This window comes from Mytilus trossulus, chromosome 3 (assembly GCF_036588685.1).
Source record: "Mytilus trossulus isolate FHL-02 chromosome 3, PNRI_Mtr1.1.1.hap1, whole genome shotgun sequence".
NCBI classification, from domain to species: Eukaryota; Metazoa; Mollusca; class Bivalvia; order Mytilida; family Mytilidae; genus Mytilus; species Mytilus trossulus.
In genome coordinates, this window is record NC_086375.1 from 7226990 (window position 1) to 7254041 (window position 27052).

Here is a 27052-nt window from a genome sequence, read left to right on the forward strand (position 1 = left end):
TATGCTTGAAATTGCCACATTTAACACAGAAATCAACGGGGCTATGCATTAATGTGTTATATTTTCACTGAAAGGCCTGTGGAATTCAAAATATCATACCCATTAAAGTAAAAATTGGTCACATTTGTTGTTAGTAATCATGTTACGTTATATTTCATAATTATATATATGACAATTATGTTGGTGTCAAATTACAAAGCTCGAAATTGCTATTATAGGGTATTGTAGCATCTTTTAATCATTTAGAATGCAAAGAATTAGGACTTTACCTGTAGTTTTATTTTTTGCATTATTTAAGATTGAAATTGATTTAACATGTATATTATGAATTGTTTATAATCTAAATAAGCTTTTGGTCAAGTTTTCTAGTGAGAGTTTACGTTTTGTTGGCTTTCTAAGTGTATAATTAAATTCCAAGGAAATTGATGAACACTTAGTCTAAACATATTTATCTATAGTGGATTGGGAAACAAGTTATTGCAACTTATATTATCCCTTTCGACTTTGCGGGTTCGAGTTTTGCCTTGTAGCGGCATTAGCCGAAATCTATAAGGGTGTCTTTTACGTGCACTAAGAACGTTTCCTCAAGACCATACTCGCAAATGGTGCCAAGGGAGAGCTAAAATTCAGTCCCTGAAATTTTCTCCCAGGAACGGGGTTCGAACCAGGAACACTTGTGGTAGTAATCCGATGCACTAACCACTACCTTACGGCTCATTCAAGTAAGTTCACTGCTATTTCAGTAAATATCATGAGTAGGAACTGAAAAAGTTTTTTTTAAATCATATCTGTCACTTAAATATTCATATGGAGATTTCTGTGTATAGCGAATTTTTTACTACATTAGTACCACTCCAATTTGAACTTGAATTCAGTGACATAGTGCTTTGACAAAAGCTCTATGCGTTTTCTATAGTAGAAATAGGTCATAGAAGGAATTAAGTAAAGCAGAAATAGGTTTTACAATTTTGATGTTGATACATGTGTAGAACCAATAATGCAGGCCCTGTCGGAAAGAACATACAAGACCGAAGCTTGGGGATTGGGGAACACTGTATAATCCTTGTTGATATTTAAATAATTTAATTTTGGTTGTAACGCGTCTTCTGATTGGCTGACGTTATTTTGTTATAACCCCATAGACATAATTTAGTCATGTGACCGCGACGTCATCAACGTATTTTCGTGGTTTTCTACGGTTCAAAATGGAATTTAGAATAATTTATAAGAAATGACTGTAATATTTTTTTTTGTCTATTCGAAATAACTACGCGCTTTATTACGTGTGCACCAATTTTTTTTTAAATTTTATTTCTTCATAGACAGAAAAAAATAATACAGTCATTTCTTAAATAAAGAAATATATAACATAACAGCTTAAAATAGAAAGAAAATCATCCTAGTTCAACATACATATTCAATAGATTTATCCTTCTTTTGTTATATAAAACAATCACCAAAGAGAACAATGATTCAGATAAATGTTCTTAAATGTTTGTGAAAAGTGCATTCGAGATAAAATCAAATCATTATAGCCCTAACTGTATTTTACGTAGGAAAACATTGTTCTTGTATTTATTTTTTTGTCTGCATAAAATACTAGTACATGTAATATCATTCAATGATCCTATCCATTTTTGTTATATGAGTATTAGTAATGAAAATTCTAAGAATCAGAATTTCATTTAAAAAACACCATACTTATGCCTTTTCAACAATTGTCTATACCTACAGTTAAGAACAACTACGATAGGTAAGATGTAAGGGGTCGTGTTAAAAACAAAAATTGAAAAAAAAGTATTGATCGCTATTGATTTTATTGCTTGAAATTTATTTGATTCACAATAATACAACTTTCCAACAGAGCCCAAATGGCATGTATGTTTTTAATAGGTAAGACGAAAAGGATGGACTTGAAATCACCTTCACCTTTTAATGCATTTAGTGCTGAAACAAATTAATCGTTGTTGGCATGCTGCAAAATCGTTTATTAAAGACTCGCATAATCATTAAAGTGACGATAAAGCTGTAATAAATGTAATAAGAATATTAGATGACAGCGAAATATTTTTAATTATTTTTTGTTTGATACATCGTCTGTAGAAATATGGTCAAAACAGTATATAACCGCCAAATCAAATATGCATGCGTAATGATAATCATTATAGTTTCTGTCTATGAGATGACTCATCAGTTTCACCTGTAAACAGTAGGTGGCTTTAGTCGGTGTCGAGAGTTGTTGAAAGGTTTTCAGTTTTAAATCGACTTCACAAATTTGTACATTGATTCATACCATTTAGGATTTACAAAAATATTTATACTTCATAAAAATTGCTAACTAATCTTTTTTATATAGAGCAAGGTCACGTACATTGTACTTCTTAACATGAAAAATTACACTGCGCAGTAAAGGTGATCCGTCATCTGAAAAGAAAATTCTCTATTGAAATATTTGATTTAATTGGATTACAAATATTATGTCGTCTGCATAACTTGTGTAAATGTATTAGCGAATTCAATTAATGTCTGATTAAGCAAGAAAACACTTCCCGCTTACCTTTCATTTCTATGATAAAAAGTAATTAGAAAACGTGCACCTTTTTAAAATTTAAAATTAAAGTTTGATGACACTTCCTTCATATTGTTCATTTTAAACTAACTGATGAAAGAAAAAGACAAAAATAAATAGTACATTCAAACGGATTGAGAAAAACATCCTGATAAAGAAGGTTAAAAAATATACCACGCATTTTATTCATGCAAACTAACACTTTTGTAAGGTTGTATTTTTTTTAAACAAAAAAATGTTTACAGTGCATATATGGTTGTCCTGATACAAAAAAATGTATGTTTAACCCTGTTTTCTAATATGCTGAGCATGTTTGTATTTCAGTCTATACCATTGCAAACGGATACAAATATATATTGTTAGACTCAGATCGATGTCCGTTCTTTAATCAACGTCCCTTCCTCAATCTGATGTAACATTCTCAAAACAAGGATCTAATATTTTTACCCCCGAATTGATGACAAAATTAATATAGTTGACTAAGAAAAAGAAACAGAAACAAACAACGTTTGGCCCAAAATAATCAACTCAGATAAAAGAAACCAACCTGCTTGGTAAATGGACAAAACAACCCGATCCGCTGACATTATAGAAACACTAGCTGTCAATCTCATGTTCATAGATTTGACTCAAATCTCCTATTTGGTTTATATCCATGTTAAACATTTATCGAAATTATACATATGATAAAAGCCTTAAATAAACTGTTTACCAGGCATGGACATGATAATATGAAGCTTCGTTTCGTATGTATTTTACTCTAGTCGCAATCTAACTAACTGTCGTGTTGACTTTCCAAATATCACCAATCCCAAATAAGCGTTATAAACACAAGTTTCTTTAGTACAATTTGGTTTGGAAATTAGTATGGCGTTCATTATCACCAGTATATATTTGTTTAGGGGCCAGCTGAAGGTTGCCTCCGGTGCGGGAATTTCTCGCTACATTGAAGACCTGTTGGGGACCTTTTATTTAAAATATAAAAAGATAAGACGACTATATTTGACTAATTCACGTATTCATGACACCTATCAACGGTTAACTGATCAAACTAAATAGATTTGTTATCTTCCCTTACAAAATGTAGGGGTCGTTTCATAACAGTATTATAAAGCTACACACAATACTTTTAATGACATAACGTTTAAGGAAAGAGGTAATGAAGGTATGTTTGATATTTTACTTTTTAAATTAAATAAAAAATAATGTACGAATGTTTAATTGATTAGAAATTACTTAAAATACATTATACATGTTATATACACGAAAACTTTTAATTTCAATAAAGCTTTGAAACATAAACTGTACAAAGGAATTCTTTTGATATCTCATTTATAATATTGAAATTAAATAAGTTAAAATTAAGAGTATAAGAATATGACAGATACAAAAATTGATAATTGCTATCTAGGCACTTGTATATGTATATGTCTAGCTTTTTGAAGAAATAACCTTTGTATGAATCTTTACATTAAAATACCACTATTTGATTGTATAATGCGATGCGAGGGATATAACCAAAGCCACGATTGACAGTGTTTTCTCTGGGTAAAACTCATCTATTTGATATTTAGAAAATACATATGATAAAAATATATCGGGCGATATAATACTTTTAAAGTGCCTAGATTATCACTGCATTCTAATAATGTAAGAGTTGATCAATATATTTACCTTCTCCATGACCGGAGCAGGAACCTGTAATATGTATATGTATGAATAATGCTATACACTACTATTCGGATTGTTCCTTATAGCATAATGCAAATTTTCTAAAATAACCCTAAATAAAACGTACCTATTTCCCACTTTCAAAATGTCGCTGAAACCTATATTAAATGTTTGTCTCGTTGTTACAAAAGCGATTTCAAAATGATTATCCATTACACAAGTTTTTGAACAAGTATTAAATAATGTGGTCTAGGTTATATCCGAGCATGTTAGCCGTTCTTCATTTGTCAATGTCATAGATCGAGTTAAAAAGTGACTAAACTGTCCTGTATTTAACAGTCCGCTAAGTCATTCTCTTGTCTCTTAGTAAACACCGCAATGGTATGTTCACTTGTTTATAATTTGTAGCAACTTTTACATATTTTATGATATACCATTTCCATACTTTCGTTCGGTAAATCACTGAATGAATCATATTTACTTATAAATTTCGTGTAAATATGACCTTAACGCTTACCATCTGCAGCCAAAAAAAAACGCGTTGTACTGTTTTTAGTAAATAGAACAACTATTTCATTGCTTCTTTTCTGGAAAATTTTACGTTTTTCTAATATTTAACTCGGTTTCCTAAGCTTTGCAGAACTAGGGCCAAGTTTCAACAAACTTCCCTGTTGTGCCATCTTTTGGGTTTGGCCAGATCTCAATTTCTAAATATAACTTCCAACTAAAAAAAATGTTCTTCTTAAATGCATTAAACCTTATCAACCCAACCTTAAAATAGAAAACAACAAACAAAATAAACTAAAAAAACAAGAACCTTAAGTAATTACAAGTAATATCAAGTAATTATTGCTATATAGTAATTAATGTTGCCAAATCGTACACTTTTGCCTAACCAGTTACTCGGATAACCGGTAAACCGATTGTTTTAGTTGATGTTTGAAGGCCTCATCTACATAGATATAAGAAGCTGTGGTATGAGTGTCAATGTGACAACCTTCCATTCCATTTCAAGTCATACATTCACGTTTTTATAATACGATGAATTGAAAAACATGTAAAACAACACGTTTAATAACTTATTGCGTCCGAAGCGCTTTTCTGGATTTACCTTCATCAGGAAGGCTGAATATCCGGAGATGTATAAGTACCGAAAATCGTTGAAAAGCTATATGTAAAAAAATACCTAAAATAAATAAACAAAAATTCCTTTGCCATGAATTTACCTTAATTTCATAATAATTGAAATGTCTCCTTTGGTATTACAAGTAAAGGCAACAGTAGTATACTGCTGTTCAAAACTCATCAATCCATGGACAAAAAACAAAATCGGGGTAACAAACCAAAACAGAGGGAAACGCATCCAATATAAGAGGAGAACAACGACACAACACCGAAGGCTTGTCTGTGAATATTCCTGGCAAAGTCTGACTTTTAATATTCAAATACCGTATTAACTATGGCGTGTGTACTAACTTCAGATTAATAAATAAAAATAAACTGTCTTAATCACGTAGAATTGAATATGTCTGAAACCGATGATTCTTTTATTTTCTCTTGTCTCCCAAAATAATGTGGAATGCTTCAAGTTTAAATGATTAAGCCAAAGCTTGTTACTCGTACTATCAAGTATATACTGATAACATTCACATATGTTTGCATTTCGCAACTTTTGAGTTGTATTTTATCTAAAGTATGACAGAGTTTTGCACGACGGAGATTGCACATTCAGATATAGGTCTACACAATATAAGAACAAAGATGAAATAATGAAGTGCATCGCATTACTGATTTAAAATTATAATCCTGGTACCTTTGATAACTATTGACACCACTGGATCGATGCCACTGCTGGTGGACGTTTCGTCCCCGAGGGTATCACCAGCCCAGTAGTCAACACTTCGGTGTTGACATTAATAACAATAATGTGGTCATTTTTATAAATTTCCTGTTTACAAAACTGAATTTTGCGAAAATCCTTAGATTTTCTTATTCCAGGCATAGATTACATTTTGTACCTTAGCCGTATTTGGCACAATTTTTGGAATTTTGAATCCTCAAAGCTCTTCGATTGTGTACTAGTTTGGCTTTATAAATATTTTGATATGAGCGTCACTGATGAGTCTTATGTAGACGAAACGCGCGTCTGGCGTACTAAATTATAATCCTGGTACCTTTGAGAACTATTTACACCACTGGTTCGATGCCACTGCTGGTGGACGTTTCGTCCCCGAGGGTATCATCAGCCCAGTAGTCAACACTTCGGTGTTGACATGAATAACAATAATGTGGTCATTTTTATAAATTTCCTGTTTACAAAATTGAATTTTTCAAAAAACTAAGGATTTTCTTATTCCATGCATAGATTACCTTAGCCGTAGTGGCACAACTTTTTGGAATTTTGGATCCTCAATGCTCTTCAATTTTGTACTAGTTTGGCTTTATAAATATTTTGATATGAGCGTCACTGATGAGTCTTATGTAGACGAAACGCGCGTCTGGCGTACTAAATTATAATCCTGGTACCTTTGATAACTATTAAAGTTACTGCTAAACAACATGTATACTTTTAATGTTTCCTTACGATCTTGTCACGAGCTGAGAGACAAGTTTTAATATTTTTATATTTTTGGATTAACGATAAAAATCAATACACTGGATAATTGATATGTCAATTTAATTACCACGACGAAATTTTTTAAAGGAGACAGAACTATTTAACGATTTCAATATAAATTTATATCAAATCTATCAAAATTAAACAAAAGTCCGGTTAACCGGTTAGCGTTTTGGGTATTCGATAAACGGTCGTTCAAACGGTAAACCGGTTAACCGGTTAACCGTTGACAACACTAATAGTAATCCAACATTTGGTGCGCTCGAAGTTCAAAATCAATAAGGTTAATAATATTAGACCTGATTCGTACATGACATAATTGTCCGGTAATAAGTAAAATTGTTCGATAGATAATATGTTGGATGATGCTTTACGTCTTTTTGAGAAATTTTATTATGATCAAAATTAGTCCATATTTTAAAGAAACAAAATAACCAAAGTGTCAGAGCTTTGTATCGTCATATTTTGTACAAAAGACTTATTATGTTAGTTGTATGGCTTAATAGATAACAAATATATACATGTTATATTTAAATCCAATTTTTTTTTTACATATATGGCGATGTTTAAACAGCAAAAATTACATGCCTCGTAGAGTTTATATTTATGTCATTTTTACTAACAAAACGATAAATTAAAATAAACTGCACCATACGCCTTTTTGACGACCTATCTAAAATTAATGTACTAAGTAACATAATTTTTTAAAGATATTTACCAATTTTTAGCCGTAAACCATAAAGTTAAATCAAACTTAAACTCTTACACTCTGTTAAGAATCGCCTTTTTACTATTCCGTCAGAGCACTACTACATATGTTTTTCTTTAAAGAGTTTTATCGTTGATGTAATATATTTAGAGGCAGCCTGATATTTTTTCTTGTTCTTTCTTGGGCAATTCATCTTTGTAATGATAAGGTCGTTGAACAAATTCATACATTATTTTTGTTGCAATTCATAAGTTCAGTTATTGCAATATAGGTTACGTTTTTGAGCTTATACTGTAAAATTCCAAATGCAGTTTATCTACGTTTCTGCTAAAATCAATGTAACGATTGTGTCAATCACTTGCATTATGACATGATCATATACAAAAGAAGATGTGGTATGATTGCTAATGAGACAATTGTCCACAAGAGACGAAAATGACACAAAAATTAACAAATCTTGTTTAGAATGAACATTGTCTCAATCAAGGGATTTTGATAAACGTCTGACGTCAAATCGTTGTTCAGAGAAAAATTCCAAATTGTTGTCGCACCCCCACCTTCCCTACTGTGTTGAAAACACAGACAGTAACATATGTTTTCGTTTTTATTCACACATCCAAACGTTTACGTTATCATTGGCTTTTCTAATTTCTCCGACAATCTATTGCACTTTCACAAATCTAATGATATGTAGAAATATGACGCTGTGGTATGAGTGCCGACGACACAGCTGTATACTACAATTCAAACTGGAAAACCAACGGTGTATTTTTTCTTAAAAAGAGAAATACGTCAACAAACGACAACAACGGAACAAACAAGTTCATAAAGTGGTCCTTGCTGGTGTATTCTAACTATAAGTTTTACAGACTGTTGATCACGTTTTTTTTTATTTCAGAATGAAGATGATTTACTATAATGTAGCAGCTTGTATACTTATCATCGCAGCGTCAACTGAAATTGTACTATCATGTCCAAGCGAATGTTCCTGCTCCACAAATAGCAATGGGGTTAATGTAAATTGCAAAAACAGAGGACTTACTGCTATTCCACGAAACTTTCCAAATTCATCATACTACATGTAATATGGATTTTTTTTATTACTAATCGCCATTAATTATTTTTGAGAAATATATCAATACTTTTACACTTTTGATCAAACACAATGTTTTAATGTGGAACTTAGTTTATCCTTCACTGGTTACAAGATCACTAAAGCATTATGGTTATCTCACCATTACTTTGTTTCAGAGATTTGGAGGACAATCAAATAACTACAATACAGCAGGGAGCATTCGAAGCCCTAACAGCACTGCAGAGACTGTATGTATAAATGTTTATAGAATTAAGCACATGTGGTATGCGAGCCAATGAGACAACTCTCTATCCAAAACACTGTGACAAACGTAAATCTTTAATTACAGGTCAATTTAATGTATGGCGTTATAGAAGGAGCCTGGACTCACATGGAACAGCAAATTATTAAGGGCCCTTAAATGACTAGCTTAAAACAATTTAAACAGGAAAACCAATTGTATTATCTATATCATAAGCTTACTTGCGTATGCTTTGTTTTATCTTTTTTTCTTCTTCAGGTATATGAGGGGAAATAATCTGACATTTATCAAGAACGATACTTTTGAACATAACATTAACTTACAATATCTGTAAGTACAAAACATAGGCTTTGAGCGATTGATAGTTTAAAGTTGTTAACAAACGACTTTGTTTTTGTAGTTAAGAATTGAATGCTTCTTTTTGTAACTTCATTGGGATGTAAAAGCGTTGACTGAAGTACATTGTGTATGAAGCGCGGAAGCGCTTCATACTACAAATGTGCGCACTGTTAACGCTTTTACAACCCTATGAAGTTACAAAATGAAGCATTCAATACTCATAATTACATTTTTTTAACCAATGATCATGAAAACATGGATTTTATTATTTTTTTATTTAATTCACCTGTGCACTTTATTGTGGGACCAGGTGTTATCATGAATGAAAAGTTTTATTGAGCAATGCAATTGCTAACGGAATAATACGTGACGTCGTGCAGTTAGCAAATCAAAATAAAGTAACATAATGAAACATAAATCTTATGTTATTATTATTAAATTATTACATGGAGGTTCTTATGTAATGGTGAGATAAAGTGAAATTTAGCATTTGGGATAAAAACCAAAACATGAGGTTGAATGGGATTTGTTGGTTTTTTTTCAACATACAAAACTGATTACGAGGTAAATTTCAGTCGTTGAAATTGGCACATTAGTCAAAGTATGAATTTAAGATGATGAAGACTATACACATCAAAGTGTGTGATACAAGATTAACAAAATATTTTCAGTAATGTTAGTACAATAAAAAGTTATATGTCAACTAGTTTTACCTAAAAATCGTGCAGTGTAGTTATAAAAGATGTTATTGTTAAAATTACTTGAATTTTCACAAATGTATCACAGGGATACATGTATCATAGACCTATGTAACAATATGTAACAAGTTCACGATTTAAACCGTTCATTTCTCTTAAAAAAACCATAATAATGTAACTGTCAGCAAGGTATTGAACAAAACTGTTATTGGTATTGTTTTAAATTCTAATAGCCAAATAAGCTGTTAGAGAAAAAAACGTCCAGAGCGAAAACAGACAGCACAATTTCTCCATTTGTGTATTTCTTTATACTGATGTCCAATGTTAGAAGCAGCAGTATTTGGTTTCCTTTGATAATGAAGTAAAAAAAAAAGCAAATAGGACTCCTAGTCCATTCCCTATTATCAGATTTCACACAATAGAGCACGCACATGCAGTAACTAGCCAAACTCATGCATTACCTCATATTTAAGATTTTAAGAGCTAAATATTTTTTTTTGTCTAAAAGGCTTTTTTTTAGCACTAAAATGAAGTGAAAAATGGTTCTTGTAATTATCCTTTTAAAGTTTGAATTATATTTTAATAATTACATTTAATTTAGTGATGAAATTAGATAATATCATCACAATGTTTTAATGTGGAATTTAATTCATCTTTCACTGGTAACAGGATATCAAAAGCATTATCGTTATCTCGCCATCACTTTGTTTCAGAGATTTGCACAACAACCAAATAAATACAATACAGCCGGGAGCATTTCAAAACTTAGCAGCACTGCTGACACTGTATGTATGCATGTTAATGCAGACACTGTATGTATACATGTTATGTTCTTCTCATATCAATTTTGATAGTATGATACTCAACTCCTAACGGGAGGGATTGTGCCTGAAATTCATATGATGAAGACATATCAGTTTAATTGAGTTCTGGAGCTGGCATGTCAGTTTACTGCTAGTAGTCTGTTTTTTTTATGTATTATTGTCATTTCATTTGTTTCTTTATTTACATCTTCTGACATCGGACTGGGACTTCTCTTGCACTGAATTTTAATGTGCGTATTGTTATGCATTTACTTTTCTACATTGGCAAGAGGTATAGAGGAAGGGTTGGGATCTCGTAAACATGTTTAACACAACCGCAAATTTTCGCCTGTCCCACGTGAGTCTTGTCTGATTTTTAATTTTAGTTTCTTTTCTATAATTCGGAGTTTAGTATGACGTCCATTATCACTGTACTAGTATACATTTGTTTAAGTGGACAGCTGACGGACGCCTACGGGTGCGGGTGTTTTCGCTACATTGAAGACCCATTGGTGGTCTTCGGCTGTTGTCTTCTCCATGGTCGGTTTGTTGTCGCTTTGACACAATCCCCATTTCCTTTCTTAATTTTTTATAGGAAGAAGCACATGTGGTATGAGTGCCAATGAGGCAACTCTCTTTCCAAGAGACACTAGGAAAAACGTATATAATTAATTACAGGTCAACGTACGGCGTTATAGAAGGAGCCTAGACTCCCATTGAACAGCAAGTTACAAAGTGCTCCAAAATGACTTATATAAAACAATTTAAACAGGAAAATTAATGGTAATATCTATACCATTAGCTTACTGCTTTTACTTTATTTTTTATTTTTTTCTTCTTTAGGTATTTGAGTGGAAACAATCTGACATTCGTCAAGTATGATACTTTTGAACATAACATTAAATTAGAACATCTGTAAGTACAAATATATGTATTGAACGATTGATAGTTTTAGTCGTTAACAACCGACTTCGTTTATGTAGTTTTAAATTATTTGGTTCTTATGTAATCGTGAGATAATGTGAAATTTAGCACTTGTGATGAAACCTAAACATGTACAGATGGGTGCGGTTCTAACCCTGACAAAAGTTAACTTAAAGCAGACTTGTTGACTGCTTTCTTAGTTAACTTAAGAATTTTTAAGCAGTGAATCAGGTTAACTTTGTCGTTGTTGGACCAGACCTGCGGTCTCCTTTTTTTGGACTGCTGCAGACCTATTGACAGGTCTGCACCAGTCTTGGCCTGTGGACAACTCTGCTTTATACCAGTCCTGATGACAGGTCTGCCCAAGACCAGACCTGTGGACAAGTCTGTTCCTGACCAAACCTGAAGACAGGTCTGCCTCTTACCAGACCTGTGGACAAGTCTGCTTTTGATCAGACCTGAGGACAGGTCGGCTTATGACAGATTATCGTTATAAGAGTTTTCATATCAGACTTTATTTTATTTAAATTTTTAAACAACAATTTCACAATGTTTTTCCACAGATGTCAAATTTAATTATTTACTCTACTAGATATTATACAAAATTCTCTTTTTTCATTTGATATACATGTATTCCTATATACATAAAATAATGGTTATACAATCACATAGAGCTACTCATAAAGGAAATGAGAGTGTCTTTTTTTTTTATTAGAAGGGCGGATAGAAAGGTTATCCAACGCATCGGAACAATATTATTATGTCACGGGATATCAACAACATTGTCGACGTTGCTTTGTTCCCCGTTTTTCACCTGTCCCTTCCTCAATGTATTGATATTTCATTGTTATTCAACTTGTTTGCATTGGATTTACTATTCTATTTTCCGCAGACTACTCTTACAGAAATTGTATAGTGTCCGTAAGCATACGGTGCGGTAAAATTATCAAAAATTTCGTGAAATTCGTCAGATGTGTCGAGAGATTTGTCTTTGCCGACTAATTGATTTATTGGACGTCCCAACTTTATACTGAATGTGCACTTGAATGAAATAGTTGCCGCTTGACGTTTAACTACAAAACAAATCAATCAACCGACAATATAGATTAACAGTATACATACTATTCCCAGAAGAGAACCTCATATGATATACTTTTTTATTATCAAACAGTACAAGTGAATTCAGACATGTCAGTGTTGTTACTTTGATGATGCGACCTAATAGTTTTACACACAATCATGAACTACTATATCTAGTGATTGTTCAATGTTATGAATAAAGAGATGAAATTGGGACTCTTACAATTTATGCAGTAATTGTTTTCCAATATTATTGATTACATGTACATCTAAGGTCCTACTAAAATGTGCACAGGAGCGCAAAACGAAGACATTAAGGCACTCGGTACAATACTATGCGGGTATATAGATTTACAAATAAAAGTGCACATATGGTCTGTTTTGGTCGATGCGGTCAAACAATTTTGTTGTACAAGTCAGCATGAGATATCAAAACTATTGAAATTTTGTAACGTATTTAAAATATTTTGAATAAAAGGAGGACATACGTAGTCATATATTTAAATGAATTAAATTATTGCTGATTGTGGCTGCATAGTTCAAGGATGTATACAACTAACATCAAATATACGTCTTTTCAAAGATGCAAAAAAAAGGTATCGGAATATGTATTAAGTACCCGTTATCATTGTAACCAAGATCGCTTTTATAATTGATAGATTGTCAGATCACAGATAAATTTGTGTTACAAGCAACGTTTTATGCGTACTTTATTTTCAAATATTTGTTTTTAATCCTGTTTATATAACGAAAGTATTAATTTTACTTTATTTTCAATGTTTATACTACGAAACAAAGATATAACAAAATATTTTGTAAAAATCGATGTAAAGCGGTCCTGGTTACAAGTTAACTTAGTGTTGAGCAGACCAGTCAAAAGTTAACATGGAAACTGGTCTGGTTTTGTCAAAGCAAAAGTAAACTTATGTTAACTTTGTGGTAGGACTGGTTTCGAAGTGAACTTATGTAAACTTTACGACAGGACTGGTTCCGAAGTTAACTTATGTTAACTTATAACAGGACTGATTCGATGTTAACTTATATCAATAGCGGACCTGTTACCAAGTTATCTTCTTGGCAGACATAAAAACAGTCCTAGGACCAAGTTTACTTTTCAAGTTAACTAGATTTTGGTCCGTTGACTGGTAAGATCAGTCCTAAATCCGGGTATCAAGTTAACTTGCTGTACAGGTTAGAACTGCACCCATCTGTAGTTGAATGTACGTTGTTGGTTGTTTTCAACATACAAAACTGAGCACGACGTAAATTTCAGTCGTTTAAATTGGCACTTTATCAAAATATGAATGTAGCACGACGAAGACTTGTGTGATACAAGATTGATAAACAACTATACGTTTAATTTCAAAAAAGTTAATACAATAAAAAGTAATAATATATAAACTCGTTTTACCTTAAAATCATTCGATGTAGTTATAAGAGGTGTTACTGTATAAAATCACTTGAACTTTTACAAATGTATCACAAAGATGGATACATGTATCTTAGACCTATGTAACAAGTTCACGATTTAAACTGTTCAATTATTCTTAAAACATTATGTAACTGTTATCAAGGTATTGAACAAAATTGTAATTATTGGTATTGTTTTGAATCTAAGATGTAAGAGAATAAATGAAGACCAGTATAAGCTGAGCGAAAATGACGGCATACATTTCTTCATTTGTTAATTTATACATATAAATGTGTTCTTTTCGAAGCAGCGTAACATATTGCTTTCTTTTGATAATGTCTAAAGTAAAACAAGTACGACTGTTAGTCTATTGTCTTATATCATAGTACACACAATATAGCATATTTTGTCTGTATCAGTATTTCGCAACTTATTTGTCTAACATTGTTAATGCGTTAACCAAATAGTTAGCCCATTTCAACAATGATCGTTCAAGAAACGATTGTGTTAGCTATTTCTTTGTCTAAATATAAATATGTATATTGAAAAAGAAATTCTAAGAGTCACAAAGGTTTACAAAGATAATACAAAAAAAGGTTCTTAAACACGAAGTTGCATGTAAATAATCTATCATTCTTAAATATCGTAAAGCAAACACGACACTTGTTTTGTAATTCAAAGATGATTATATTAAAATTCACGCATAACCTCAAAGTATGATTGTTAAGCAGTTAATTAGAAAAATTAAGTTCTCTAAACTATATGCTTAAAGTTTTGATTATATTTCAATAATTACATTCGAAATATTTGACAAATCATGAAAATCGAAAATTTCAACACAATGTTTGAATGAGGAATTTAATTCAACCTTCATTGGTAACATGATAACAAAAGCACTATCGTTATTTCACCATTACTTTGTTTCAGATATTTGTACAACAATCAAATAACTACAATACAGCAGAGAATATTTCAAAACTTATCAGCACTGTTGGAAATGTATGTAAATATGTTTATAGAAATAAGCAGATGTGGTGTGAGTGCCAATGAGATAACTCTCTTTCCAAGTCACAATGTATAACAAGTAAATCATAGTAGGTCAACATTCAGCCTTCGCCTTTGTTATTTGTACTTTTAAAAAACAAGAGGCTCTTAAGAGCATGTGTCGCTCACCTTGGTGTATGTGAATATTAAACAAAGGATGCAGATGGATGCATGACAAAATTGCGTTTTGGTGATGGTGATGTGTTTGTAGATCTTACTTTACTGAAAATTCTTGCTGATTACAATTATTTCTATAGATAATAAACTTAGCCCAATAATTTCAGTGGAAAATTTAGGAAAAATTTACAAATTTTATGAAAATTGTTAAAAATTGACTGTAAAGGACAATGACTCCTTAGGGGGTCAATTGACCATTTGTAGGTCTTACTTTGCTGTACATTATTGTTGTTTACAGTTTAAATCTATCTATAATAATATTCAACATAATAACCAAAAACAGCAAAATTCCCTAAGATTACCAATTCAGAGGCAGCAACCCAACAACGGGTTGTCCTATTCATCTGAAAATTTCAAGGCTGATAGATCTTAACCAGATAAACAATTTTACCCCCATTGCAGATTTGCTTATTATGCTTTGGATTTTGAGTTATAAGCCATTTTACTCCTATGTTCTATGTTTAGCCATGGCTGCCATCTTGGTTGGTTAGCCGGGCCACGCCACACATTTTTTAAACTAGAAACCCAAAAGACGATTGTGGCCAAGTCTGAATTAATTTGGCATGGCAGTTTTAGAGGAGAAGATTTTTGTAAAAGATATACTTGATTTACGAGACATGGTTAAAAATTTACCTTAAAGAGCAGTAACTCATTAGGGGGTCAATTGACCATTTAGGTCATGTTGGCTTATTTGTAAATCTTACTTTGCTGAACATTATTGCTGTTTACAGTTTATCTCTATCTATAATAATATTCAAGATAATAACCAAAAACAGCAAAATTTCCCAAACATTACTAATTCAGGAGCAGCAACCCAACAACGGGTTGTCCAATTCATCTGAAAATGTCTGGGCAGATAGATCTTGACCTGGTTAACTTCTTGTCAGATTGCCCTAAATGCTTTGGTTTCAGAGCCAAAAACTGCATTTTACCCCTATGTTCTATGTTTAGCCATGGCGGCCATCTTGGTTGGTTTGGCGGGTCACGCCACACATTTTTCAAACTAGATACCCCAATGATGATTGTGGCCAAGTTTGGTCCAATTTGGCCCAGTAGTTTTAGAGGAGAAGATTTTTGTAAAAGTTAACGACGACGACGACGACGGACGCAAATTGATGGGAAAAGCTCACTTGGCCATATGGGCCAGGTGAGCTATCTTTATTTCAAATAAAAAAAAATTTAATAAAATAATTTAGGATTAAACAATTCCTGTTAATGTCATTATAGGTGAAAGAAACGGAAGAATTTTACCTTTTTTAGATATAGAAAGATGTGCTAAATAACAATTCAAATAAGTAAACCATTATATGTCAATATAGGCATTCAACGCGGAACCTTGGCTCACACCGAACAACAAGCTAAAAATGGCCAAAAAATTACTAGTGTAAACCATTCAAACGGGAAAACCAACGGTCTTTCTTATATAAGATAACGAGAAACGAGAAACACGTATTAATCATTTTAATTAAATTATCAAACGACAACTATTGTACATCAGATTCCTGACTTAGGACAGGTGCCAAATATAATTGTGAATGAAAATATGGACGTAAATATAATTGAGGATGAAAATATGGACAAGCACAAAAGGGCGCGGAGTTAAACATGTTTTGTGAGTCCTTAAGAGTCCGAGTCTGATGTCATAATATGTAAAAAAAAAAAAAAAAAGAAACTCAGCGCATACATAAATTAACACAGGAATACTAGATCCAGATCGGTAAAGATTGATTGTAATGTGATATTATCTAGAATGTGATGCGAATACACAAAGATAATGATATTTTACGATATCTTTCATCGATTTGTCTTTTCCTAATTGATTCATAATTTTACAACATTTGCCTACTGCTTTTTACATTAGTCTTTTAATTTTGTTTTCTTCAGAAGTATGGGTGGAAACAATTTGACATTTGTCAAGAATAACACTTTTGAACATAACAACAACTTAATATATATGTAAGTGCATTTATCATTAGGATAATTGATAGTTTTCTGACAATACCAAACCGCTGTTCTCATTGTGAGATATATAGAATAATACATGGCAAAATCCGTATCATATGTCGTATCATCCCGAGACATCAATATCAGCCCAAGGGCCTTTTGGCCCGAGAGATGATATTGGTCGAGGGTGATATGGCATTTGATACGGATTTTGACATGTATTATACGCTTTATCACATATTTCAACAGGAGAGTATTATATTATATGAACTGTTTTCTTATCCATAGCACTGGGTTACCTTCAGTTCTACTTTTGTCTTATTGCAAAGGCCTTAAGAGAACTGTTCACTTGTCCGAAGCACATGGGTTACCTTACAATTTGCGTGCTGGAGTTTTAAAAATATTTTGTTTATCATTGTATTTATTTGTGTGTTTTGTAATTTTTATAGTTGTATTTAGTGTGCCGAAACTATGAAAACTTGACGTTCGTGACGTCACGTACCAAAAAATGACGTCATTCAAAAATCAAAACAAACTGACTTTATTTAAAAAAAAAAAGAAAAAAAAGTAGGGGCGTGATAAAGGGTAGAGGTATGATAAAGGGTATGCGATAAAGAATAGGAGTGTGATAAAGGGTATTCGATAAAGGGTGCGCATGAAAGTTGCGCAATATGGATTAAACCACAGGCTTTTTATTCAATATGCAAAACTAATACTAAACATATGATAAAATGTGATAATTAGCTATTGCGACATGACCCTAAACATGTGGTTGAATGAAATTGAATTTGTTGATGATTTAACATTCTTAATTGTTTACGAGGTCGATTACAGTCTTTAAAAAGTATAACATTTAACAATATATGAATGATGAAGGATATAAGCACAACCGTATTTGATACAAGAATAACGAAACATCTATAAGATACAGAAAAGTTATTACAATGAAACCTTTTTACTTATACACAAAGCTAGTGTAGTTATAGAAAGTGTTACTGTAACAAATCACTTGAATTCGTACCAATGTATCATAGATCTATGTTACAAAATCTCTATTTTAATTGGTAATTCAATTTTAAATGCAGTTATGGAACATTTTGCTAGGTATTGGACACAACTGTAATTTTGTATTGTTTTGAAATATCGTAGCTGTAAAAGATGTAAGGATAAAAATAGTGACCAGTATAATAGTGATCGGCATAATTTCTTCATTTGTTAATAAATATATATAGCATGTTGTGCCTGTCCCAAGTCAGGAGCCTCTGACCTTTGTTAGTCTTGTATTATTTTAATTTTAGTTTCTTGTGTACAATTTAGAAATTAGTATGGCGTTCATTATCACTGAACTAGTATATATTTGTTTAGTGGTCAGCTAAAGGACGCCTCCGGGTGCGGGAATTTCTCGCTACATTGAAGACCTGTTGGTGACCTTCTGCTGTCGTTTTTTTTTCATTTGGTCGGGTTGTTGTCTCCTTGACACATTCCCTATTTCCATTCTCAATTTTAGTGAAGACTACTGTAAGAAGCAACGAAACGTATTTGATTTCTTTTGTTTTGCCTGAAGAAAAACAAATAGTACTGTTAGTTCTGATATCACTGATGAAAACCATGACGAAGCACAAAGTATATTTTGTTATTATGACATTTTACATACCTCTATTACCTGTTATAGGTCGGAGGTATCAGAAAAGTTGAGATCTAACGAGACATGTTTAACTTCACCGAAGTCAGGAGTCTTTGTTAGTTTTGTATGTTTTCTAATTTTAGTCTTGGTGTTTAGTCATATATATGCATGCCAATTCACCTAACTAGTAAACATTTTGTTAGGAACTTGCTGAAGCCCGCCTCCTATTGCGGAATTATCTCGCTTTGTTAAAAAAAAATCAAAAATCAAAAATACTGAACTCCAAGGAAATTCAAAAAAGGAAAACCCCAAACAAAATGGCAAAATCAAAAGTTTAAAACACATCAAACGAATGAATTTATAACAACTGTCATATTCCTGACCTGGCACAGGTCAGAGACCCATTGTTGGCCTTTGTGGTTCTGCTATTTGATCTCTTAAACACATTCCATATTTCCATTCTCAATTTAATTTCTTTACAAATAGATCAAATTTGTCTGTTTCTTTTGCCAAGAAATTGTCAGTTCGTTTTCGACTTTTAAGTTTGAGTGTATCTTAGTTACCTTTCGCCTGTCTGTTGCTATGTGTGACATTCGAATTCACAATCTTCGTGGTGTGCGACCGATGATTCCTGAAAAAAAATATTTTAACAAATCGGCTTCTGATGTCTTGTAATAGATTTTAGAACAAAGATTTAATATATTTTTAGTTAAGAGTGTCTTTACCGATGTTTTAGGATAGTTTCATGTAGTTAAATGGACTAATGATTAAATGGACAGATTTTTTTCAAACCAAATGTTTTTGCAGTTACCTGCAATATTAATAAATATAGATCCTCAATATAATTTTAAAAAACAAAACAAAACAAAGAAGAATTTGATGATTGATGTTTTAAAGACTGTTAATCCTTTTTGATAATATGAATCGATATTTCTCATGATCTGAATTAAGAACGTGTAACAAAATCTGAAAGGGGAATGATTAATAAACATATACACCATCAACATCAGGCTGAATTTGTTTATTGACCCGAGGTGTAATTATTGACCTGAGGAGTACCCGAACTCAATAGTTGTATTAGGAGGGCAATCAACTTACAATTTGAACAATAGCTAGTCATTAAGTGTTTTATTGTACCGAAAGAGACCACAGACAATAAATGTTTTGGCTGAAGCGATTATTGTTATATCGAAAGCAGAAACACAACCATACTGTGTAAGTCTCATGTTGCCGTTGGGACCCATGTGTCCATACTTGTTGTACCAGAGAGAAACATATGTTCATGTTTTAATTTATACTAGCTTCTCGATCATCATTGCCATAATTCTTTTAGATAATAGACCGATTATTTAATAGTGATTTTTTTTTCTTTAATGGATCCAAAATGTGACGTTCATTAATGCGTGACGTCATATATTGAATATATCGCCATTGTTCAGCATGTGTGATATCCAAGACATCCAATAAACTCATCATAGATATTCTGTCGTATTTTCTGGCACAGAGAATTACAAACTCCAAAAACTACTGGCTGCAAGCTGAGGATACGTCACACACTGACACAACCTTAAATACAATGGGTCAAAGCAACAGCATAACTCCCTCGGTATAATCAACATCCTCGCATCCAGAAGCTGCAGTTGTAATTTCGTGAAATATTATGACGCTCGCGTTCAAATGGTTGCATTGGCGGCAAATAGAAATTATTGCCCGATCAAGTAGCTTGCAATTTCAAAAAAAAGTGAAATTTTGTGTTCTTATTATGTATAGAGTATGTTATAAATTATATACCTGAGTGTTTAATTTAGGTTTCGTTGTGTATTTTTACACAAATAAAAAAAGTTAAACATCCCTGATATATTGCATTTTTTTTACCAAAAAATGTTGATTTGAATATAAATATTGATTTTAAAAAGACCAATGTACAAATGTACCTTTAAAAAGATGTGACCATACATGTTTGACAGGTCATTAAGATATCGACGTATTGTGCATCGTATAAATTTGAGTATTTAAGTCCGGCCATTTGAAACTTGTATCCAGAAACTGTGAACAAGGTTCACAGACGGATATAGGTGGCTCAAAGATGGCAGAGTATCGTCATACATTCATCAGGATTATCTTATAAAGCTGTTGGGCGACAGATGGGCTACCATTATACTGTATTCACCAGGCTTGTGCGGAAACAGATCCAAACAAATGACGTGAAAGACTCGCAAAGATCCGATAGACCACTGGTGACATCGCAGCTTAAAGACAGGGCACTGCAACGCCTGATTAGACGAATGTCATTCACAACACGTCCTGTTCTTAAAAGAGAATGGTTACCGTAAAGACAGCTATCAACAAGAATCTTGTGAAACCGGTGGAAATCAGAGGGACTAAACTCAAGGAGGGTAATTTGACGTCATATTTTAAATGAGCGACAACTGCCTTTGTCATGGTTCTCGTCATGGTTGGAACTTTGAGAACTGGCGCAAGATTCGTCAGTCATACGAGAGCTGGTTTCTTCTGAATGTTACAGATTGAAGTTTGAGAGCTTGGAAACATACAGCATATATCCGAAGGAACATCCAAGCAACTGTCCCTTACGGTGGATGTTCTGTGATAGTAAGGGATGCATCTCTCATAAATGCAAATTGTACTCAGTGACTATACCAGGAAACCTTAATGGCGATCAACACGTATACGTACATCAAATAAGTTCTTTAGCCAGTATTTGTTCCTAATTTTGATAATATGATAACCACCCATCAGCTGCAATACCTATATCTATGGATGACAACGCTAGGTTGCATCGTTCAAGGGCAGTTATAGCATTTCTTTAAGGCGCAGGTAACTGCTCTTCCATTGCATGCCACGAGCCCGGATTCTAATCTGATAGAGCATAAATGGGACACGTTAGGTCATGGGGTACCAGCATTCGAATCACTTATACAAATGTTACGTCAGTTGGAAGCAGCATTGCACCAGGAATGGCGGAAATAGCACAGCAAGAAATCCGACGACTGACTTGAGGGATAAGACGCCGAGTTGAGGCCTGCATCCAATCAGGTGGTGGTTTCACCTGATATTGGATTTGAACTATGAATATCATTATCAGACTTACAGTGGACGTTTTTATGTGAAATCAAAAAAGTGTCATGCACAACGAACGCAAAAAGTCAATACTTAAAATAGACATGATGAAGCGTTTAAACAGGACTTATGGTTTTGTGGCAATCGATTCAATAAATTATCATTTTTGTTGAGATTGGTTTGGGTTTTCTTAATATTTCTTAAACCTAGTTTTATGTCATAACAGGGTAAATTACTTTTTTTTACCCTTATCGTAATATTTGTCAATTCGAAAAAACGTGAAGATGCTTAACTTTTTTCTTTGTGTATAATTATATTTCTTATTTATTCAAACATCCGTATGTTTATATGTTAACCAGTTTAAAAACTTAATTACAACTGTGTTGTATTATGTGTTTTTGAATTGCAATATTGTACTAAGCTAGACTGTAATCACAAAAACATGACGCTAAATTTATTCACATCAAATTCAAACAGAGATCTTGATTTGGTATGTGATTGCAATGTTCCGTTTTGGTCATGGGTAAAATCACAATCGTTTCATGAAGACTTTGTCACCTGTTTGGATCGGGGAAATGTGAAACTGTCAAGTCTTCAAGAAAGTGATTTCGATAACTGTACCTGTAAGTATTTTGATGATAAAAATGAGCTCTCGGGAGGGAAAGGCAATATAAAAATGAAAAATTATCGCTTATATGGAACAACATGTGTCATCTAAACCTTTTGAAAACAGTTATTTGACATAATTGCAGAAGACGTTAGAAAGAAAAAAATGTAGATGTGGTCATAAAAAAAAACAAAGAAGCAAACTATTTATATCATATGAGCAGAATGTGATCGTTTACAATTATACTGATGCGTGTATCATGAAATAAATTTTACTGATAACACTTGAATGAATAAATATACACGTCGAGAGAGAGAAAGCTAATTTTCAATTATTTATCTTATTTTCACATCTCTTGAGCAGTGGTGGAAATATTTTTCACCACTAATGTATTATCGGTTCTCAGCAAATGACTGGTCGAAATTTAATTATGACGATAAAATTTCTGGACTTTTTCTTAATTTTTCCTATTGTGATGTCCTAAAAATAGGCGACATGCCTTATGACGTCACATATAAAGAACACAGCTGTCTGCAAATCTTTGAAAAAGGTAGAATAAAAATCGTCTATTCCTACACTCTCAACAGTTAAATTTCAATTATTTAGAAAGCTCGACAAGCATCCCGCTTTGATAATTAGAATTTAGTTGCCTCGACTGGAAAAATATCTCATACACGTGTTGCAGTGATGGAATCTATATTGGCATATACAAATTAAACAAATGGAGGCTGACAAGTATTTTTTTACATTCATAAAGATGATCGTTATATTTGTTAGATAAACGTTAAGATGACTCGTAATTTGTGCAAACAAGAAATTAAACATTCAAACTTGTCTTAATTTCACAAAAATAACGCAAAAGAAACACAGAAGAGCTATGAATGCAGTATGGATACCTTTATTCTTTATTGGATTGACAAAAACCCAGTTACACCTTTGATAATTGGGTATATATCTTTTAAAAGAAAAGTGATCTGAATATGACTGACAAAATTACGTTAAGAACGCGCAACTTATATGTAACATAATGTATTTATTTATCTATAGTATTCTTTTTTTCATGCCATACTTACACAAATACATTAGAATTTCACAAATTCAAATTGTTATTTTTAATACTAATTACAGACGACTCATGTTATCCTGACTATTGTTCAAATGGAGGATCTTGTAGTCAAAACAGCTATGGTGATTTAGTATGCTCGTGTGTCGGTGGATTGACTGGTACTACCTGTACAGGTAAATGGAATATAAACAGTTTGGAAATATTATAAAATTGATAAATGAAATGGGGAAAGCGTCAAAGAGACAACAACCCGACCAAAGAGCAGAAAACAGTGGAAGGCCACTAATAGGTAATCAACACGTTCAGAAAATCCCGCAGGTGGCCTCTAATCAAAATGAGAACTAGTTTGTCGAAAATGGACGTCGAACTAAACTCTTAAACATATAAATGAACTAAAATTTAAAAAAAAACCAAAGGCCAGTCGGACAGTCTCAAACATGCGGCGAAGTTTCGTCAGATCTCAACCATCTCCCTATAGCTCTAGCTAATGTAGCATGTTATAACATGTTTCTATGCCAAAGATGAAAATACAACTACTATCATTACAAAAATCATATTTTTTAATGCAGATTCACAAAGGAAATGCATACTGATATGATGTATTCTAATTAAATTCGTTTGAAACAATAATTTACATTGCACGTTGACAAATATTTTGAGGGGTTAGATACCACATTTTAACATCGCGTTACAAATAAAAACACCATTTTAAATTCCTAGTTCATAGGGGTATGTAATGTCTCCAAAAAATAACAAAATGACTCATTTTCAGACTTTACATCTTTTATTTTTTTTTTTATTGAAACAATTCTTAAGAGAAGAATAAAAACGTCTAGTATTTATTTTCTATATCCGGAGTATACATATGACGTCACATTGTTTAGATGCTAAAGACGGTGCAGTGGTTTCGCGGGGTTTCTAATTTATGGCATTTTTAAGCCAAAATATTTACTAAATAGAATTTGTTTTGATATATGTCATTAGAATACTGTATTGTATTTTATGCTTGGTCTTTGTAAAACAAGCTGTCGCAAATTGAGTTTACGCGGGTGGTCGCCTGGTAAAATTTATTTGCATTAGTAAAATTAAAGTTTTACGAAGGCCAAGCTTAAGTACAATACAGTTATCTCCTAATTTGTAATTGAATAGACAATAGTCTTTATATAATATGTTATGGTCAATGATCGGTTGATACAAAAGGTTAATTTTAAAAATGATTTGTGTAATTTAAAAGTTTTACATGCATACCTTTTTACTTAATTACTTACAATTTTTATAATAATAATTGTAATGTGTGTATTGCACACTTGGTTTGATATTATATAGACATGATATATTGCTTGTACAATTTGGATGAGAGTGAATAAAACAATAAATGATGAATTCCAGAAACATGTTCATAATGTATTATTAAAAGCGGGTAGGGTAAAGAAAAGTTGTTAGCCCTTTCGTTGAAATTTGTAAACGAAATAAAAAATAAAAAGTCTTTGTCTATGTTAAAAGTTCCTATTTATTGCTTCTTTACAGATATAATTATCATAATGCTTTACATTGCAAAAATAAATGTCTGCAAATTGCTCTATTTTAACATACGCATTTACTAACTTTACCTTAATCATGTATATAGAAAAATGATTTCAGGTTCAATGTTGTGGAAAATATATAAATTAAAAATACAAGTAACTGCTATTTATTTAATAACTTTTTTTGTTTTTCAAGTGAATGTATTGTATAATTTATTTTATTTTAATACGTTAAATTTCTTTTTTATTACATCCAGGTTAATGTAAAACTTAATAAACGTATGTATTGTAATCATCAGTAAAACAAATCTATACACTTCAACCAGATCATATTTTCACGATCATTGTAAAGATCTTGTAGGTTATTTTTTGTTACTTTAGAAAAGTGTAACATGTTTAATGAATGCCTCAAAGACAAATCTCCATCCAATTCAAAATTTGTAAAAGTAAACCAGTATAGATCACGGAGCCTTGACTAACACAGAACAGCAAGCCATAAAGGACCCAAATACTGACTAGTATTAACCATTCAAACAGGAAACCCAACGGTCTCATCTATAAAATGAAAAAAAAGCGAGAAACACTTATGAACCACATCAACAAGCGACAACGATCGAAAATCAGTCTCATGACTAAGAACATGTGCAAACAAATGCACCAGATCATTAGTGTAACATCACAACATAGAAAAAATTAATTGAATTGGCATTATAATAGATTAACTCAAACAAAAGACATATTTACAAAAGAAAGTGAACATACGCTGAACGAATCAATGTTATATATGACACAATGTAGATACAATGTAAGTACAATATAAATTAAAGTTTGCATATTCTTGTATTTCATAGGTATGGACATGGTTGTGATTATGTGAAATAAAATGAAACACGGTACTTCTGATTCATACATTATAACCTTTATTCAAATTATTTTTAATTTTACAAACTACAGTTCTAAAATGAAAAATATCGCGATCTACATCATTAATGGAAATGCAAGATTAATGCATAGGTTGATCAGCATGAATTCTCGGAATTCAGGTGCAGCAAGCCTGTAAAAAATTCCTACTACACTGATAGAAAAAGTTGTTGATAAGTCACTATTTGTGACGTCACAACAGAGGAAACGTTGCCTGAATTGTTACTATATTTTTAACTGTATTGAAGTCAGTTCAGTTGCAATTTATGTTAAAGTGTACAGGTCATAGCTGACTTAACATTATGTAGAGTTTTGATTATTTGTCGACAAAATCCTGTGCGTCGTTTCTTTCTCTCCAAAAATCAAAAGCTCAATAACATTTAGCTGGGAATAAAAAGAACCAAATATAACTTTATTTTACTTGTAAATCTATAAAGGCAACTGTAGTATACCGCTGTTTAAAAGTCAAAAATCAATAAAGATTAAACAAATCCGGGTTGCAAAGCCGAGGGAATACATCGACTACAAGAAGAAACAACGAAATAACAGAACACAGAAGTGCAACAAAAACAACAGCAATGCACCATACATATAGAAACGAACTATTAGTATTAGATAACAACTGTCATATTCCTGACTAGATGCAGATATTTTAAGAAACAAAATGTGAATTGTACCTGGTTTTGTGGCATGCCACATCTCTGCGATTTATGGCAATGTTAAATATACCTATATATAAGTATGTACTGGTCTAAATTGAAATCAACGTTCAAACCCTTGCATGATTGCATTGGATAAAAAACCCATTTTTTTAGACGTGAGCATGTTTAACAAATTTCGTTGAAGAGGGTTCTAAAGGCAGCGCAAACAACATTTACTGAAAGACTAAAAGAGTGAAAAGGTATATCTT

General features: G+C 32.3%; 1 protein-coding gene across 1 annotated transcript; it reads left to right on the plus strand.

Moving 5' to 3' along the window:
* The first annotated feature begins 8465 nt into the window (after positions 1-8465).
* Positions 8466-26112, plus strand: LOC134709926 (leucine-rich repeat-containing protein 70-like). Its single transcript, XM_063570049.1, has 10 exons — positions 8466-8647; positions 8818-8889; positions 9162-9233; positions 10654-10725; positions 11587-11658; positions 15086-15157; positions 17264-17335; positions 22503-22648; positions 23761-23871; positions 26073-26112. The coding sequence occupies exons 1-10, from the start codon at positions 8466-8468 to the stop codon at positions 26096-26098; spliced, it is 897 nt and encodes a 298-aa protein (XP_063426119.1). The 3' UTR covers positions 26099-26112.
* Positions 26113-27052: the final 940 nt, after the last annotated feature.

Coding starts and splice junctions, on each gene's coding strand:
- LOC134709926 (XM_063570049.1), top strand. CDS start 8,466: ATGAAGATGATTTACTATAATGTAGCAGCTTGTATACTTATCATCGCA. Junction 8,648..8,817: donor CCAAATTCATCATACTACAT/GTAATATGGATT, acceptor ACTTTGTTTCAG/AGATTTGGAGGACAATCAAA. Junction 10,726..11,586: donor TTAGCAGCACTGCTGACACT/GTATGTATGCAT, acceptor TTTCTTCTTTAG/GTATTTGAGTGGAAACAATC.